The sequence below is a fragment of the Hippocampus bargibanti genome, linkage group LG12, assembly GCF_051943395.1.
Source record: "Hippocampus bargibanti isolate YZ-2025 linkage group LG12, ASM5194339v1, whole genome shotgun sequence".
NCBI classification, from domain to species: domain Eukaryota; kingdom Metazoa; phylum Chordata; class Actinopteri; order Syngnathiformes; family Syngnathidae; genus Hippocampus; species Hippocampus bargibanti.
Genome location: NC_142745.1, coordinates 5,367,063 through 5,383,633, shown reverse-complemented (window position 1 = coordinate 5,383,633; position 16,571 = coordinate 5,367,063). Strand labels below are relative to the sequence as shown.

Below are 16,571 nucleotides of genomic sequence, written 5' to 3'. Positions count from 1 at the left end.
TTCATTCTTAAGCACTTTCTGTACCCTCTTTGTTACACGAAGCAGTTCCAGATGAAAGAGAGAATCAAAGCGTCTCTTCACCTGTGGATCAGGGACATCATGGTGGAATGTGCACGTCGACTACAAGCTAAATGCTGAAAGCAAACACGCAGCTGTAGCATCCATTGACGAAAAGAGACCAGAAATTTCGAAATAAAAAGTATTATTATTATTATTATTTTATTATTAGTAGTAGTATTAAATTGAGCCCTCTAAAATGGTCCTACTTAGGGACAATGTTTGTTTTGTGACGATTGGAAGTTTCAAAGCTGATCGAATACCCATTGCACTGCGACTCCTTGGGGTCTGGTTAGAGCGTAATACAAGCCCGATTCGCTAGATGGCGAAGTTCCCTTTACCGGGTTCCAAGCGTACTTAAACTAAGCCAAGAAGAAGAAGCAGGGACATGATGTCATTGATAGTTGAATTATTTTGATTCTGGTAGTTCGTGATCATTCCTAGCTTTTTTTCTGGACTGTTACGAAAATGTCTACGGCGACGACAGTAAGTTGTTCAACTATAAACTGTGATTAACTTAATTTATTGTTAACGACAGTTTGATGTATTTGCTTTTTGTGAATTTACGAGCCTGATGCCTGCGTACCGCCTATGAGAAGACGACGTTTCAATGTAATGTATGACGCACGCAAATGGAATTAAGAAACTACATTGTCGTAAATATGCCATCGAAAACACATTTTGTTTCATTTCACTTGCAAGGGAACTTAGGAGTCAATGTTTACGCATTTCTTTCTGGCGATTTGTCATTCTGTTTGACTCGATGCAATCTTTTTCTGCGTACGTCGTCGTAATGTAGAATATAAACCTGCATTGAGAGAAATTGAGACACTCTGTTTATTTGTGTATTTATTTTTGCATGAAAAGAAAAAAACAACGGAGCAAACAAAGTTTTGGCAAAGTTTCAAAGTGTCAGTAATGTACAATTTTATTCCGTTTAATCTGGAAGTCATCTTTTTGACACGTTATCGTGATTCATTTAGACTGGCATTGACATGGCGTTTTTCAGTTTTCAGGTAAAGACTCACACAAGCATGTCAGGACTAAGACCAACCCAGGATTCTTGCAACGATTAAGTGACACGGCAGGAGGAACGTTTGTTGGCGTTGGACTGTTTTTCCTTTCCATATACATTCTTTTCACCAATGAGGTGAGAATCACACATGGTTGACAATACCTGATCCCCACCTCCCCCCACCATACGTTTCCCCACGTCTTCCACAACCTGCTGTCATAATGAAGACAAGATTGAGAAAATGGATGGATGTACAGTACTTTCAGTTATTTTGCTCAACACTCTTTTTTGCTGCTATCAGGGACGGGCTGTGCAGACTGCATCCTCACTGAATGAAGGACTCGCTCAAGTTGTGTCATTGGACTCTTTTGCCAGCCTCGACCCGCAGAATGACAAAAGCTTGGTTCATTTATCTGCACCGTTGCGTCCCTCCAAGGTAGACCTAACTCCATAACTTTATGTTATTACTACTATTAATACTCCAACATCAGTTAATCCCGCGATTCTCACAATGAGGTACAACAGACTGTGTTATGCAAAAGCATGTGATTTGTCTTGAATCACCTAATAACTTTCAAAAATATTACTTTTTACATTTTATTCCATTGAAATTATTTAATAAACTTAGGACATAGTTTATTTGTGTGTGTGTGTGTGTGTGTGTGTGTGTGTGTGTGTGTGTGTGTGTGTGTGTGTGTGTGTGTGTGTGTGTGTGTGTGTGTGTGTGTGTGTGTGTGTGTGTGTGTGTGTGTGTGTGTGTGTGTGTGTGTGTGTGTGTGTGTGTGTGTGTGTTTTCATACGCAGGCTTTACATGACCCCAACTACAGAGTAACTGTGCAGGCTGTCAAATTAAAGAGGCAGGTGGAGATGTATCAGTGGGTGGAGTACCAGGAGAGCAAGTGAGGTTTCGACAATTTTTTTTTTTGTCTTCAATCGCGATGAGTAATCCAAGTTTTTCTTGTCTGATTAATTTCAGAGACTACCAAGAGAATGGAAACACCAAAACAGAGACCACATACACCTACAGTAAGCAATCGGAAATGCAAAGTGCTAAAATATTTGGATAATAACAATGCGTCTGTGTAAGCTCTCAGTCGTACAGGAGTGGTCCATTGATGAAAAGGTTTCTTCAGCCATCATCTGTACTTCTTTGAAGTTGTCGGATGTATTTTTGCTGACAAAGTTTCTTGGATAAGAAGCGAAACGTCCGACACCTTCAAAGAAGTACAGATGACGGCTGAAGAAACCTTTTTATCGATAATAACAATGCATTTTTATGATATTTTTTGCACTTGAAACCCACTGTGGTGCTTCATGCAGTAAACTTTCTCCATCTACTTTTGGATCTAACCTTTCCATAGACACAGAGTGGAAAGGAGAACTGATCAACAGTCGTAATTTTGATCGGGAAATTGGTCATCAGAACCCAAGGTGCCTCAGTCTTACATCGCAAATATTTCATAACACAAGAAAAATGGAACAAAATATTTTTCTTTTCAGTGCTATGGCGGTGGAAAGCGTGACAGTTGTGGTTCCTCAAGTTCAAGTTGGACCTTTCACTTTGTCTCATGGTAATCAATGAGAACCGGGAGAGGGGATGGAATAAAACGATGATTATTGTGCCACATGATACGTTTGCGCCTCCCCCAGGACTGGTGGATCAGATTAATAACTTCCGGACACTGAGCCTGAAGGATTTTACGGTCTCCGACTCGGACCCTTTTCTTACAATCAGTGATGATTATTTCTATCATACTCAGAAGCCAAAAAGACCGGAGGTGAGCGAGTGCCATGATGACAACATCTGGTAAAATTCTGTTTGGATGCTATTTCCTTTATGTCCATTTTATTTTGGAAGGTTGGTGATGTCCGCGTGAGATTCTCCTTTGCGGGACTCGGCGGTGAAATTGTGAGTTCTGAACATGTAAACTACTCATAATCAATCAGTTGACTTTATTTGAGTTTCTATTTTGTTATTTTTTTTGGATAGCAAATGTTTTATTTGAATATTCCAATATATGACAAATGGCCTGGCTCACAGCAATAATTGTTTTTTTTTTCCAGGTTAGCATTGTAGCCAAGCAGAGTGGAGAGCAGCTTTTGCCCTTCAAAACCAAGTCAGGAGACGCTCTAGAGATCTTATATCTAGAGGAGCTCTCGGCAGAGGTTTGTTGAACATTCATTTAAAGGACAAGTTGTGTCCATAATTTGTAAAATCACTTCAAATGACTTCTACTGAGCGCATTTTACAAAGATTCCACCGCATATAGCTATATTTTACGTTTTAAGACTCGCGCTGAATATTCAGGAAGTCTTGTTTTTGAGTTGGTGACGATTCCGTACGTGACGTCACTAAAGGACCGCCCCTGACCGAGAAAGCGACATACAATGCATTTTGCGGTACTTTGTTTGGTCTGAAAACTTCGTGTTGATGGCGAAATTAGAAGGAAAACTACTTAAATAACGCGATGATCAATCGTTGTGTTTTGCACCAAAACTACTATTTGATACTAGTTGACACAAATTCCCAGCAGACAAATCAGCCCATTTCCACCAGAGCTTGGGCGCCATCTTGTGCATTTTCTGGGACGCTACATTAGAATCCTGACAGCTCGAATTGATCCAAAAGGACTTCTTTAATCGATTGCAAACATGTATGCTTTCCTCTTCAGAACTATTTGAATCATATTCATAACTGGATGTGTAACAAGAAAGCATCTTCTCCAAATCTGAAGCCATTGTTTTGATTCTCCAGCAATGCAAGACGTCTTGGCGTGACGTCACGAACAAGGGGGCGGGACTTTCTGAACATTCCAATTCGCAGCTCAATTTGTTGCAGTTTTAGCACACTTTAAGTCATTTTTATTGGTGTTTTGCATTTGACTAAAAATATCAGCCTCCGTGTTTTGGGTATTTTACATGCTATAAAACGTTTTTCCTATGTTAGTTAGGAAGCAAAAAAATGGTGTCGGTTGTCCTTTAATTGTTGTTTTTTTGGGGGGGGGAATCAAAAATAATTAGTGACAAGTTTTGCTTGTGACGTGCAGGAAGTGTTTGCGAGGGAGCAGCAGCATAATAGCATGAAGACGTGGGGACTCCGAGCTGCGGGATGGCTCCTCATGTTTATCGCCATTCAGCTGACCATGCGGATCATCTATACACTGGGTAAACATCCGGAATTGAACCCTGCACCGTCATTTTTTTTTCATTCATTGTGTGGTTGCTTTTTTGCTTTCCATATTAACTCATTCACTGCCATTCCAGAATTTATTTGGGAATTGAAAATATGACGTGGAGTTTGGGTTTTGTTTTTTTGCTGGCGATAAAGTGCTAGTTAGACCTCTGACAATGTTTTTTCCCTTCCACGAGGGAGCATTTGCCTTTTCGACAGCTGCCCCCACTTCAAGCTCAGATAAGTCCAGACCCATATAACTTAGGAATTAACTTTTTTCTGATTAAACAAGAGAGTCTAAGGTTTCTTACGCTGCATTGAAAGTTTTTGTAGTCCTAAAACTCAACATTCTGTGGGTCTTGGAATTTGAGTGAAAATGACAAAAACCCTGGCACTGGAGTGTACACATTTTAACACAGCACCTGGCAGTGAATGAGTTAAGATTTCAAACGAAATAACTGATGTATTTGTCTACTTGTGTGCCCACAGTGGACTGGGTTCCGATCCTGAGGGACCTGGTTTCGGTAGGGCTGAAGATCTTCGCCTTGTGCGTGTCGTCTTCGGTCTCTCTCCTCACCATCGCAGCGGGATGGTTCTTTCATAGACCCCTGTTGGCGATTGCTTTGGGGGCTCTTGCTCTTCTTCCCGTGCTTCTTGCACGCACGCGGATCCCAGCTAAAAAGCATCTGTGACTAAGAAACTCAATGTGAAGCTCACCGGAGTAGAGAGGCAGATCCATGTGCCTCAGAATGACTCTCCACAGCGGGATACAATCTGCAATTTAGACCCATGTCGCCGTTTGCAGTATTTTCAGAAAAAAAAATGATGTGTTGCACTGACTTGATAATGTAGTGCAGCAGTCATGCAGCAGTCATACATCAGCTCAGGCATTGTTTATATTAAAGGACAACCGACGTCACTTTTTTATTTCTTAACTGCCATCAGAAAAGCGTTTTATAGCATCTAAAAACACGCAGTATGATATTTTTAGTCAAATGCAAAACACCAATAAAAATGACTTAGTGTCCAAAATCTGCAAAAAATTGAGCTGCGAATTGGGCATTTTAAGAAAGACCCGCCCCCAGTTCGTGACGTCACGCCAAGACGTCTTGCATTGCTGGAGAATCAAAACAATGGCTTCAGATTCGGAGAATATGCTTTCTTGTTACACATCCAGTTATGAATATGATTCAAATAGTTTTGAAGAGGAAAACATACATGTTTGCAATTGATTAAAGAATTTATTGCGTGTCATTTTGAGGCATCTGGACTGCAATGTAGCGTCCCAGAAAAGAGGAAGAAAAATGGCGACCAGCTCCTGTGAGGAATGAATCAGCCTGTTTCCACAGTCCTTCCATTGATCTTGGATGCCCTCTTCTGGCGGCTTTTGGGTGCAACATGAGGTTTTCAGACCAAACAAGTACAGCAAAATACATTGACGTGATGGAAGGACTGCTACAATGTCTTTTTTTTTTTTTTTGTTTGTTTTTTTTTTTTTTTTGGGGTCAGGGGCGTTCCTTCAGTGACGTCACGTACGGACTCGTCACCAACTCAAAAACAAGACTTCCTGAATATTCAGCGCGAGTCTTAAAACGTAAAATATAGCTATATGCGGTGGAAGCTTTGTAAAATACGCTCAGTAGAAGTCATTTGAAGCCATTTTACAAATTATGGACACAACTTGTCCGCAGACGTCAGTTGTCCTTTAAGACAAAATTGATGGATTGCACTGACTTGTTGCTCATGTAGTCCTGCAGTCGTACATCAGCTGAGGCATTGTTTGTTTTTATTGCATTATTTTGTTCTTTGTATTCATTTTCTTCATACGCCACTGATGCATCATCTCTGTAAACTTGTTGACTTATGATGCCAACCCCCCACCCAAAAAAGGCATATGTATGACAAATCGCTATTGTGTTGAGTTATACTTGAAGATAAAAAAAAAATGAGGCTCACGTATATGCAACTCACTTATGTTGAACTTGCCATTTTTCGTCTCAAAGCAACACATGACATCAGTGGCTCAAAGCAAGATTCTTTCTTACAAAGTAATTTATTACACAAAACACTAAGTTTCCATTTTGCGTGTTAACAAAATTGAGTTTCCAGTCTCATTTGGTGCACGATGTCACAATGCACGGGATGATTGGTTCAATGGAGCACACCAAAACAAACGTTGACTAGGCGTGTGCGTTAGTTTGTCCAAGAAGTCACAGTGAGCAGGTACTTTTACCCTAGTTGACTGTGGAAACATTCATCGGGTCAGCAGGAAGGGCATCAGCACTGGACTGTGGTTGGTGTTTTTGACTTCTCATGACACTAACATGCTGATAGAGGAGGTTTTATTATGGCTGATTTACTGATGCTTGAGTAGAAAAAAAAGGACTTCCAATACTGACAGAATCTATTTCGTCTTAAGACATAAAACAAGTAAAAGCGTTGCTTGCACCTTTTGTAAAAACTGGTGAGAACAGTCTTTCGAGTGGGTGTACTTTTTTTGGGAGGCGGGGGGCGTTTTTTTTTCTTTCCTTTTTCCTCCCCCAAACAGGAAGCAGTCCCGTGCCACCTGTTTTCACAGGACGGTGCATTTACCGCTCTTCTTTCCTCGCCGGGCCTGTAGTGCCGCCCTGGTGGCCATTTCAAATACTTCCCTCACGCCATCCTTTGTTTTGGCTGAGCACTCCATGTATCCAAAGGCACAGATCCTGTTGGCCATGTCCCGTGCATCCTCCTGCTTCACGGGTTCCTTGGGAGGGAGAAAAGGGGAAAAAAGGGTTACGAATCATCATATACAGGAAATTATGCACACAAAGATGATTGAATGTTAACAGTCTTAAAGGACAACCGACGTCTCCGGACAAGTTGTGTCCATAATTTGTAAAATGGCTTCAAATGACTTCTACTGAGCGTATTTTACAAAGATTCCAGCGCATATAGCTATATTTTACGTTTTAAGACTCGCGCTGAATATTCAGGAAGTCTTGTTTTTGAGTTGGTGACGAGTTCGCACGTGACGTCACTAAAGGAACGCCCCTGACTGAAAAAAAAAAAACACATTGTAGCAGTCCTTCCATCACGTCAATGTATTTTGCTGTACTTGTTTGGTCTGAGAACCTTGTGTTGCACCCAAAATCCGCCAGAAGAGGGCGTCCAACCTCCATGGAAGGAATTTATCAGCCTGTGGAATTTTTTTCGGCATCTTGATAGTAGACTAGATAGATGATAGTAGTGCAGCGTGTTCTACCAGAGACAAATTCCTGGTGCGTTCTACAAACTTGGCCAATAAATATCAGAATCAGAATCATCTTTATTGCTAAGTATGTAGAACACACAAGGAATTTGTTTCCGGTCGAACACGCTGCACTAGTATCATCATCAAAAAAAATGCTAAGTGGCACTATACAGTTCCATTTGGGCTACTGTTGAAAGAGTTCAAAGAGTTAATGGCTTGGGGGAAGAAGCCGTTTAAATGTCTGCTGGATTTGGTGCGCATGGATCGGTAGCGCCTGCCTGAGGTGAGTAGCTGGAAAAGGTGGTGGGCAGGGTGCGGAGGGTCCAGTAGGATTTTCTGCGCCCTAGTTTGGATTCTTGCAGCAGATGATTCTGATTCTAAAGTCTGAACCAAAATTTTCTATTTGTCATATGTAAACCACAATACTTATATTTTTACTTCAGATTGAAAACTACTTATTCATGAATTTCTTGTGCGCTCTAGATGTAATATGTGGAGGCGATTAAACATTCTAACGGAAAATTATAACGGAAACCGTAACTACAATGTGGACCGCGGCAAAAAAAAAAAAAAAAAAAAATGAGTTTGACACCCCTGCTCTCAAAATGGTGGCGGCTCCATTTTGATACATGTTTGTTTACCTGCTTCATTTTGGCAAGCTCCCTGCGGGTGTGCTCGTCGTTGCGTAGGTCCTTTTTGTTTCCCACCAGGATAATGGGGACGTTGGGGCAAAAGTGCTTCACCTCCGGAGTCCACTTCTCTGGAATGTTCTCTGATAAACGACACAACGTGATCTGGTACATGACCGTGTGAACTAAACCTGAGATTTTGGCAATATGAGCAGCTCACCGAGACTGTCGGGACTGTCGATGGAGAAGCACATAAGAATGACATCAGTGTCGGGATACGAGAGTGGGCGCAGACGGTCGTAGTCTTCTTGACCTGCTGTGTCCCACAGCGCTAACTCCACCTGCCAATGAGGATTTTTGGAATGACAAGGACAAGAGATACCTTCAAAATTGCATCAATGAAAAAAACATGTTTAAACCGATCCAGTGACTGTAAAGGACAGGTGTCAAAGTCACGGCCCGCGGGCCAAATCCGGCCCGCCACATCATTTTTTTTCGGCCCGCGAAAGCAAATCAAACTTGTGAAATTCCATGATGATTGCTAAAATCTGAGCCAAAATTTCATATTTTTGGATGTCAACCACAATAAAAGTCATTATTCTTGACTTCAGATTTGAAAACAAGTTATTCATTAATTTCCTGTGTGCTCTATATGTAATATTTGAAGGGATTTAAACATTCTAATGGGTTCCCCAAATTCATAACGGCCCTCGAGAGGAAACCATAACTACAATGTGGCCCGCGGCAAAAAATATCTTTGACACCCCTGCTGTAAAGTGACCTTGAGAGTTTTGAAAGTCGCTTACAAATCAAATGTATTATTTTTAGTATTATTATCATTTGCTAGCTATTTGCTATCTATTAGCTCTGGCTGGCTATCTAGCTAGCTATCTATTCACTATCTAGCTGGCTGGCTATTTAGCTAGCAATCTATCGGCACGCTATTAGCTAGCTAGCTTTCTATCTATTTGAGTTATTCCAGGTTCCGAACGGCAGCGGCAGCGACACGCTGGCGCATGCTCACCCACAGAAAAACGGATGCATTGCCTGTAAAGTGACCTTGAGAGTTTTGAAAGGCGCTTAGAAATGTTGCAGATTATTATCTATTATTATGTATTATTATTATTACATATAATAAAATCGCGAATTATAAACGTGGGAACTTTTAACTAAATTCACCTTTGATGTTTTAGTACTAAAACCTTGTACAAGGCATAAAAAAGACCGCTAGGAAATCTGTGTTTTTAGTTGTTGATTAAAGGACAACCGACGTCACTTTTTTGTTTTTTAACTCACACCAGAAAAACGTTTTATAGCATCTAAAATACCCAAAACATGCAGTATGATATTTGTAGTCAAATGCAAAACACCAATAAAAATGACATAAAGTGTCCAAAATCTGTAAAAAAAATTGAAGCTGCGAATCGGACATTTTCAGAAAGTCCCGCCCCCAGTTCGTGACATCACGCCAAGACGACTTGCATTGCTGGAGAATCAAAACAATGGCTTCAGATTCGGAGAATATGCTTTCTTGTTACTCGTCCAATTATGAATATGATTCAAATAGTCCTGATGAGCAAAGCATACATGTTTGCAATCGATTAAAGAATTTATTCCGTGTCATTTTGAGGCAAACGGGCGGGGGGGAATGTCTCACCCAAAAAGAGGCAAGAAAATGGCCACCGAGCTGTGAGGAATGAATCAGCCCGTTTCCACAGGCTGATAAATTCCTTCCATGGAGCTTGGACTCCCTCTTCTGGCGGATTTTGGGTGTAAGACATGGTTTAAAAAAACAGTACAGCAAAATACATTGACGTGATGGAAAGACGCTACAATGCGTCTTTTTTACGGTGAGGAGGCGGTCCTTTTCTGACGTCACGTACGGACTCGTCACCAACTCAAAAACAAGACTTCCTGAATGTTCAGTGCGAGTCTTAAAACGTAAAATATAGCTATATGCAGTGGAATCTTATTAAAATACGCCGAGTAGAAGTCATTTGAAGCCATTTTGCAAATTATGGACACAACTTGTCCGGAGACGTCGGTTGTCCTTTAATCGTGTCTTGAAAAAAAATGACATACACAATATCATTTTCTCTAAGAGAATTTGACCTCAGGATTATGGAGGATGATGTCAAATTAGGATTTATCCTCACTATGGCCCAAAACATTCAGGCAGTATTATTGTACCCTAATGTTATACAAGCATCCAACTAGGAGTTTAAAACAATCAGAGTCCTCCCCATCCCCCCTTTGTCAGCCGAGGAAATGTAGTTAAATTCTCTGGGTTACACAGAATGTTCTTAAGCAACTTCCACCAAACTATGTAAACATTTCCCCTCGTCTTTATACATTTTCCGAGATGAAGCACAGGCTTGGAGAATGTCTCCCTCGTTTGAGTGCCACTGTAGTTAATGATGGGATATTGAACAATAGGTTGGATTCTTTTTCAACTCTGAAAAATAAACATCTTAAACTGTTTCCTCGCTGGGGTAAAAAGTCAGTCACTACTAATATTATCATTATTATTAGGAAATACGGACAGCTTTTTATACCACAGAATGTGTCCTGCATTCTTATTACATCATTTGACATTAGAATATTGGAGTTACCTATATGCCCTAACAAAAAAAAATATATATTTTTAATTACAATTCAAACAAAATATTCAAACATAGATTTCCTGATTCCTTTCCTAACAAAGGCTCCATACCTGTTTGCTGTCCACTTCAATGTCCGCCACGTAGTTCTCAAACACAGTGGGAACATAAACTTCGGGAAACTGGTCCTTGCTGAACACAATCAGCAGGCATGTCTTGCCGCATGCGCCATCTCCCACGATGACCAGCTTTTTCCTGATTGCCGCCATAACTGCAGATGAGAAGCAAGGCCAGAGGTTGTGTCAAGACAGACTATTTGCATGCTCTTAAATGTGTCACAAAAGCATAAGCATTCACATTCAAGTCTGTTTTCCTGAATACAGTATTTTTGTTTACACAGAAAGCCATATTTGTTCAAGGTTTTGGGCAAAGCGGCTACATTTCTTGAAACTTACCAATGTTCTACTACTAATTACTTGAGAAGGAAAATGTGTAGAATCACATCTTTTTTTGTTTATGTGAAAGGTTTTTATTTATTTGTTTATTGATTGATTTGTGAATATGAACACAATTTTCTATAGGTCATATAGGGTGGCGGTCACTGCAAACGGCTGGGTTTGAATGAGAATATTAGCTTTCTTTTGCTAAACACCAACACCACAAGTGTTTACAAAATGTAAGAGGCGTTTTAAAGGCGTAGGATTATTAACAGCCAAGATCCGTTGGTTTTAAATGTAATCCAAGCCATCTTCCATCATCATTTCCTCTTATTCACCTTAGCCGACAGCTATTTTGTGACAGTTCATGAGACTCCAAATCACATTTTAAACCACGACTAACGTACGAGTAAAGGATCACAGGCGTTAAACTGCCTGTTTGGATGATGGTGGGCCCTGTTTGACCAAAGGAGGAAGTTGTTGTTATGTTTACTAAAGGATCGACGCCAGCGCCATCAGAATTTGCCGGATAGAAGACAAACAAGCTTACATTTCTTCTTTAATATGTGTGATAAAATAAACAACATCCACGAAGTAAGGTTTGACGCAAAAAAAACACAACCAATAAAAGTCCAGTTTATCAATGTAAGAGCGGTTAGCTGCACTTAGCCCATCATAACGGAAGTCAATGGGACTTAATGGTTCCGTTAGCTTTTCAGCTAGCATTAGCCGAGTAACGGGCAGAAGATGCAACTTGACGCCACATCGTCAAAGCGGATCGGCAACATTACATCGACCTGAAAGGAAAAGAGGAGCGATTGCTTTCGATTTGGAACGTTCTTACCTAGTGATTGTTTGCAAATATTTCCAAATGATTTTCAAGTTGTGCTTTGTTGGCCTCCGTCGCTGAGTGCGCAGCTGGAGGATGAAGGGAAGGGAAGGGAAGTGCAGTGAGGCGGTGGGGAGGGGAAAGCACAGCCCACGACAGCCACACAAATCGTTTCGGGCGTGCAGAATTTTTCACTGGCTGTCACAATAGCAGTTTGAAATGGTTTTCCTTTCTAACTGTGTAAACGTGTAGATTCGCTTGTGACAATCTCCATGGTTGCCAGCCAATCTGCAAAGGTTGAATCTGTCAACTGGGCTTTTTTTTCCTGTTAGCAGAATTGGTTGTTTTCTTGTTTTCTTAAAGCGTTTAAAATCATTTAGAGAACTATGCGATATATTCGGCAAGCGTACATACATTCATGGCTAGCTGTAATTTAAACCAATGACTCAATGTGGCTTACAAATACCACTTGTGCAGGAATGGACAATTTAAATGCTGCACTATTTTTTAACAGTACACGCTACTTAACCTGATGTATGACAACTATGTTTTTTTTAAATATGAGCAAAATGTGTGCCATCCATCAATTTCCAAATTGCTTAATTGTCATTAGCTAGAAGATTTCTAGCTAGATGAAATCTAGATGGTGCTGAATGGAGCCTATCCCAGCCATCTTCGGGCACTCGGCGGGGGGACACATTGAATTGGTTGCCAGCCAATTGCAGGGCACACAGAGAAAAACAAACAACCACACTCACACCTAGGGACAATTTGGAGTGTTCAATCAGCCTGTCTGCATGTTTTTGGAATGTGGGATGAAACCCACGCGGCCCGGGGATTATATGCAAACTCGTTTTATATTGTACGATTAAAATCCCCAAAATAAGTGTACAGTACTTAGTTGTAAAAGTGAAAGACCCATTGCATTTAATACATGTATGCCCTCTCGTGGTGTGTTGTGACATTGAAATTTAAAACTACAGTCGAGCCCCGGATGTTGGCACTTGGGGGGGGGGGGGGCACCCGCCGTGTCGATGTTTTTTTTTTTTGGACAATTTGATCCAGGCCCAATAAAATTTCTGTTGTGCTCTGGCAGACTGACCACTAAAAAAACACAATTGAATAGTGTAAAATATGTTTCCTCTAAAACAAAAACAAGATTCGAGATTATATAGATCTTTTTTCCACCTATGTGAATTGCTTTCAAAATAGGCCTTTGAGGGGAAAGCAACTTATAGATTTAGTTTAGGCGTTTGAGGTGATTTAAATTATTTGGGCTGACTCGGGTCATGACTTGTTCACAGCTGGTGAAGCAATTTGCTTTTTCTACCGCTCACTAATCCCAGTAAGAGGCTTTCTCAGAATTGCTCGGTTTGCTCTCGGAAAGCGAACACAAATAGTACATCAGTTATTTCTTCACACTTAGCTGCAGTTCAACAGCAGGCGTGAAAAAAAATAAACGGGTCTCACGAATCCCGACTACTAGGAAATCACTGCGATGTATACATGATTACTTTGGATTTGGGTCTCGTGTTTTGTGTCTACTGCTAATTTCAGGTATTTGACTCTTTGTTGTGATTAAGGACTTACTTTGGACTTTAAAATAAAAATAAAAACATTTTAAAGTAAGGTAATCTCGCTGTGTGAGCGGTCTTTTATTTTCTTAAGAAAATGTGAAATTTTTTGTATGCAAACACTGTACAATATGTTGTTATATAATTTTAGACTCTTCCCAGTCCTCAAAACAGACTTCCACACATTTAAGAGATCAAACAGTTTTACAGTGCTTCAATTTGTGGAATCTTTAGGCCATTGTTAGTCTGAATTTTTTGGGGGACAAATATAAGCCTGACATTAATGAAAATACAACCATAGAAGTCTTGTGTATCATAATGAAAAAAGACTACCAGGCGCTCCCCAACTTACGAACGAGAGACGTTCCAAACGGTCGTTTTTAAGGTGAATTTGTTCGTAAGTTGATTCAGTGCTATATTTTGTATGGACTGTATATTTAAGGCTTATATAAGTATGTGTAAGGCTTGTATAAGTAACCTGTATTGGTTTGTACTGAAAATAAACATATTTAAGAAAATATATGCTCTATAAAGATATGTACAACTGGAGAGAATACTACTACTTGTTCGTAACTCGAATGTCCGTAAGTAGGGGAGCGTCTGTATTATGGACTACAAACAAACAGAGTTAAACACACTTTTTCACAAGCACATTATTACAACCATTTCTCAACACCTGCATGTTGGTGACCTCCTCCATATCCCCATCACAGATCCTCATATGTGGAATGGGTAATCGTGCAAGTAGTCCAAGAGTAGCTTTGGGAGGGGCAGTTGGTCAAGGCAGTTTGCATTTCTGTTGATGGTAAGGCGCACCAGGTGCTGTAAACGAGGGAAGGTGTCCGGCTTGTGAAGGGGTCGTAACAGCTTCAGAATCACACCGCTGTCCTCGGTTAAGACGGAGTGGATATGATTGGGTTTTATTTTGGCGGGTCGACCCTCGTCGGCTGACATCGGCGGGGTATTTTGCGTGTGTGCTGAGCCGATGTAGCGCTGGATGAGACTTATGACATCAGGGAAGGACTGCAGTTGAGGCAGTTCAGGACTGAGGGAATCCAGCCAGAAAGAACCCCTCTTGTATTGTATTCGGACGCTGGTCGGTCCACAGTGAGTCATGACCGACAACGCCACCATGTACTGAGGGTGACTACTGTCCCGCACCAGGAACGTGCCTTCGGACTTTGCCAGGAGTTTGTCCCGAGCCTGACTCGCCGAGATGGAACCCCAGTACCAGCCTGCAATGACAAAGTTGCATTTAAAAAATGACCTCACGCGGATTGGTAATCATAATCTCGTGTTTTTTTTGCTCTCCCCAAAATCTGACAAGGATCAAGATATCGGATACACATTACACAAATTTTAGAATCACTGCATTGGCGGCCCCTGTAACTTTCAGAGACCCTATAAAGCGCAGGTGTCAAAGTCAAGGCGCTGGGGCCGAATCTGGCCCACCACATCATTTTATTCGGCCCACGAAAGCAAATAAAACTTGTGAAATTCCATCATGCTTGCTAAAGTCCGACCCAAAATTTCAAATAGTCCTATGTAAACCACAATAACAGTCATTATTTTTGACTTCAAAATTGAAAACTAGTTATTCATTAATTTGTTGTGCGCTCTATATGTAATGTGTGATGGAGATGAAACATTCTAATAGCTTCCCTAAATACGTAACGGCCCCGGAGAGGAAACCGTTAATACAATGTAGCCTGCGGCAAAAAATGTTTGACACCCTTGCTATAAAGTGACTTTAAATATTTTAAGATAACTACTAAAACATGTGCAAGATGTATGCACAAGTTGTATTTATTCCTTGATCATGAAAAAAAGTGAAAATCCTCATTTTGCAAATCTCCCTCGATTGAAAAGACTCAAAATTTAATTGATCTTTTTCACCCACCCACCCGAAAAAAGCAAAAAAAAGTCATGTTTTTCTGTATGAAAAATAACGCTCTTTGCAAATGTCCCCAATGTGGGACGAATACAGGTTTTCTGGTTCTGATTTAATATTAATTATTGAACACTAACAAATGGAGAAGTGATGAACTTAAAAATAGAATCAAATGAAGCTGACAGCAGTCAGGGATGCATGGCCACCTGTCATTCGAAGCAGATGGCCGGTGGTTTCTCTCATCCATTTTACCTCAAGAGGAAATCACTCAATTACACTAATTGTAAAATAGACAGCAAAGCTTTTTCCTTTACTGTTCTGACTGCAGACTATATGACTTAAAATGCTACCCGCACTTTAATTAAATGAGTAATTTATGATACAACTAGAGCTAATGCCAGAGGTACCTGAGGTTTGTAAATACTGGAAGGTGGTGGTGATGCAGGACAGATCCTTATCTCTATCAGAGGTGGTCTGGGGTGGATGTGGGCAGCATGGGTCCGGGTCTACACGATGGCTTGTGGTCACAGCCGGGGCAACCATGTCTGACAGGAGACCCATACATGTTAATAGTGTGCCTGTGAGACATTATTCGGTTTACTGGGGAAATTGTCCAATTTCACTTTTCTGCAAGTCATGTATTTTTTTCTTCATCTATGCCAGCGACGTATCGTGACAGGTTAGTTGTTATACTACAATTCACGCGTGGATCCAGTTTTTATGATATTTTTGTTTGACAGGACGCCGTGAGGTTTTTAATCGCGTAAAACATGTGGCTTGGTTCAATAAAAGTTCACAAATCGTGACATCGACCATACGTGAGTCGTGAAAGTGTACAAGGGTTATAAGCGTTAACACCACACACAGATGAACAGGAAAACCACCAAATATCATAACAAAGATCCGATTTTCACAATCCCGTCAATTAAATACGACCTTATAGTTACATACGGATAAGAAACATGTTAAAATTTTGTTAAGTCTTACCTTTCACCGCGATTAATCATGAAGTTTGAAGGAAAAATTCAGAGGAATAAATCGTCTGGATCCAAACGCATTGAAGGTCGGACCCAGAAAGCAAGTGTGTTCGCGTCAAACTGGTGGATGAGGTTCTCGGAATTCTGTTTGCCAGGAA

General features: G+C 40.7%; 3 protein-coding genes across 4 annotated transcripts; 1 reads left to right on the top strand and 2 right to left on the bottom strand.

Moving 5' to 3' along the window:
• Positions 1-434: 434 nt before the first annotated feature.
• Positions 435-6,151, top strand: tmem43 (transmembrane protein 43). The gene is made up of 12 exons (XM_089009310.1): positions 435-543; positions 1,067-1,207; positions 1,374-1,508; positions 1,877-1,971; positions 2,049-2,098; positions 2,434-2,503; positions 2,573-2,643; positions 2,723-2,850; positions 2,931-2,981; positions 3,137-3,238; positions 4,120-4,237; positions 4,734-6,151. The coding sequence occupies exons 1-12, from the start codon at positions 526-528 to the stop codon at positions 4,934-4,936; spliced, it is 1,182 nt and encodes a 393-aa protein (XP_088865436.1). The 5' UTR covers positions 435-525; the 3' UTR covers positions 4,937-6,151.
• A 124-nt stretch (positions 6,152-6,275) lies between these two features.
• LOC148890115 (rho-related GTP-binding protein RhoA-B) lies at positions 6,276-12,137 on the bottom strand. The gene is made up of 5 exons (XM_089009311.1): positions 11,987-12,137; positions 10,819-10,976; positions 8,326-8,446; positions 8,118-8,248; positions 6,276-6,990 (listed from the first exon to the last, which is right to left on the bottom strand). The coding sequence occupies exons 2-5, from the start codon at positions 10,972-10,974 to the stop codon at positions 6,817-6,819; spliced, it is 582 nt and encodes a 193-aa protein (XP_088865437.1). The 5' UTR covers positions 10,975-10,976; positions 11,987-12,137; the 3' UTR covers positions 6,276-6,816.
• Positions 12,138-13,597: 1,460 nt separating this feature from the next.
• Positions 13,598-16,571, bottom strand: cishb (cytokine inducible SH2 containing protein b). Of its 2 annotated transcripts, none has more exons than XM_089010021.1 (3): positions 16,424-16,571; positions 15,844-16,014; positions 13,598-14,780 (listed from the first exon to the last, which is right to left on the bottom strand). In XM_089010021.1, exons 2-3 carry the CDS (start codon positions 15,995-15,997, stop codon positions 14,263-14,265), a joined length of 672 nt encoding a protein of 223 aa, XP_088866147.1. In that variant the 5' UTR covers positions 15,998-16,014; positions 16,424-16,571; the 3' UTR covers positions 13,598-14,262. The 2 variants fall into 2 exon arrangements, with proteins under 2 accessions (XP_088866147.1, XP_088866148.1); XM_089010022.1 differs by having other exon boundaries at positions 15,844-15,981.

Coding starts and splice junctions, on each gene's coding strand:
- tmem43 (XM_089009310.1), top strand. Junction 2,851..2,930: donor AGAAGCCAAAAAGACCGGAG/GTGAGCGAGTGC, acceptor TTATTTTGGAAG/GTTGGTGATGTCCGCGTGAG. Junction 2,982..3,136: donor CGGGACTCGGCGGTGAAATT/GTGAGTTCTGAA, acceptor TTTTTTTTCCAG/GTTAGCATTGTAGCCAAGCA.
- cishb (XM_089010021.1), bottom strand. CDS start 15,997: ATGGGTCTCCTGTCAGACATGGTTGCCCCGGCTGTGACCACAAGCCAT. Junction 14,781..15,843: donor CCAGTATTTACAAACCTCAG/GTACCTCTGGCA, acceptor TTGTCATTGCAG/GCTGGTACTGGGGTTCCATC.
- LOC148890115 (XM_089009311.1), bottom strand. CDS start 10,974: ATGGCGGCAATCAGGAAAAAGCTGGTCATCGTGGGAGATGGCGCATGC. Junction 8,447..10,818: donor TTGAAGTGGACAGCAAACAG/GTATGGAGCCTT, acceptor CCTCATTGGCAG/GTGGAGTTAGCGCTGTGGGA. Junction 8,249..8,325: donor CGACAGTCCCGACAGTCTCG/GTGAGCTGCTCA, acceptor GTCGTTTATCAG/AGAACATTCCAGAGAAGTGG.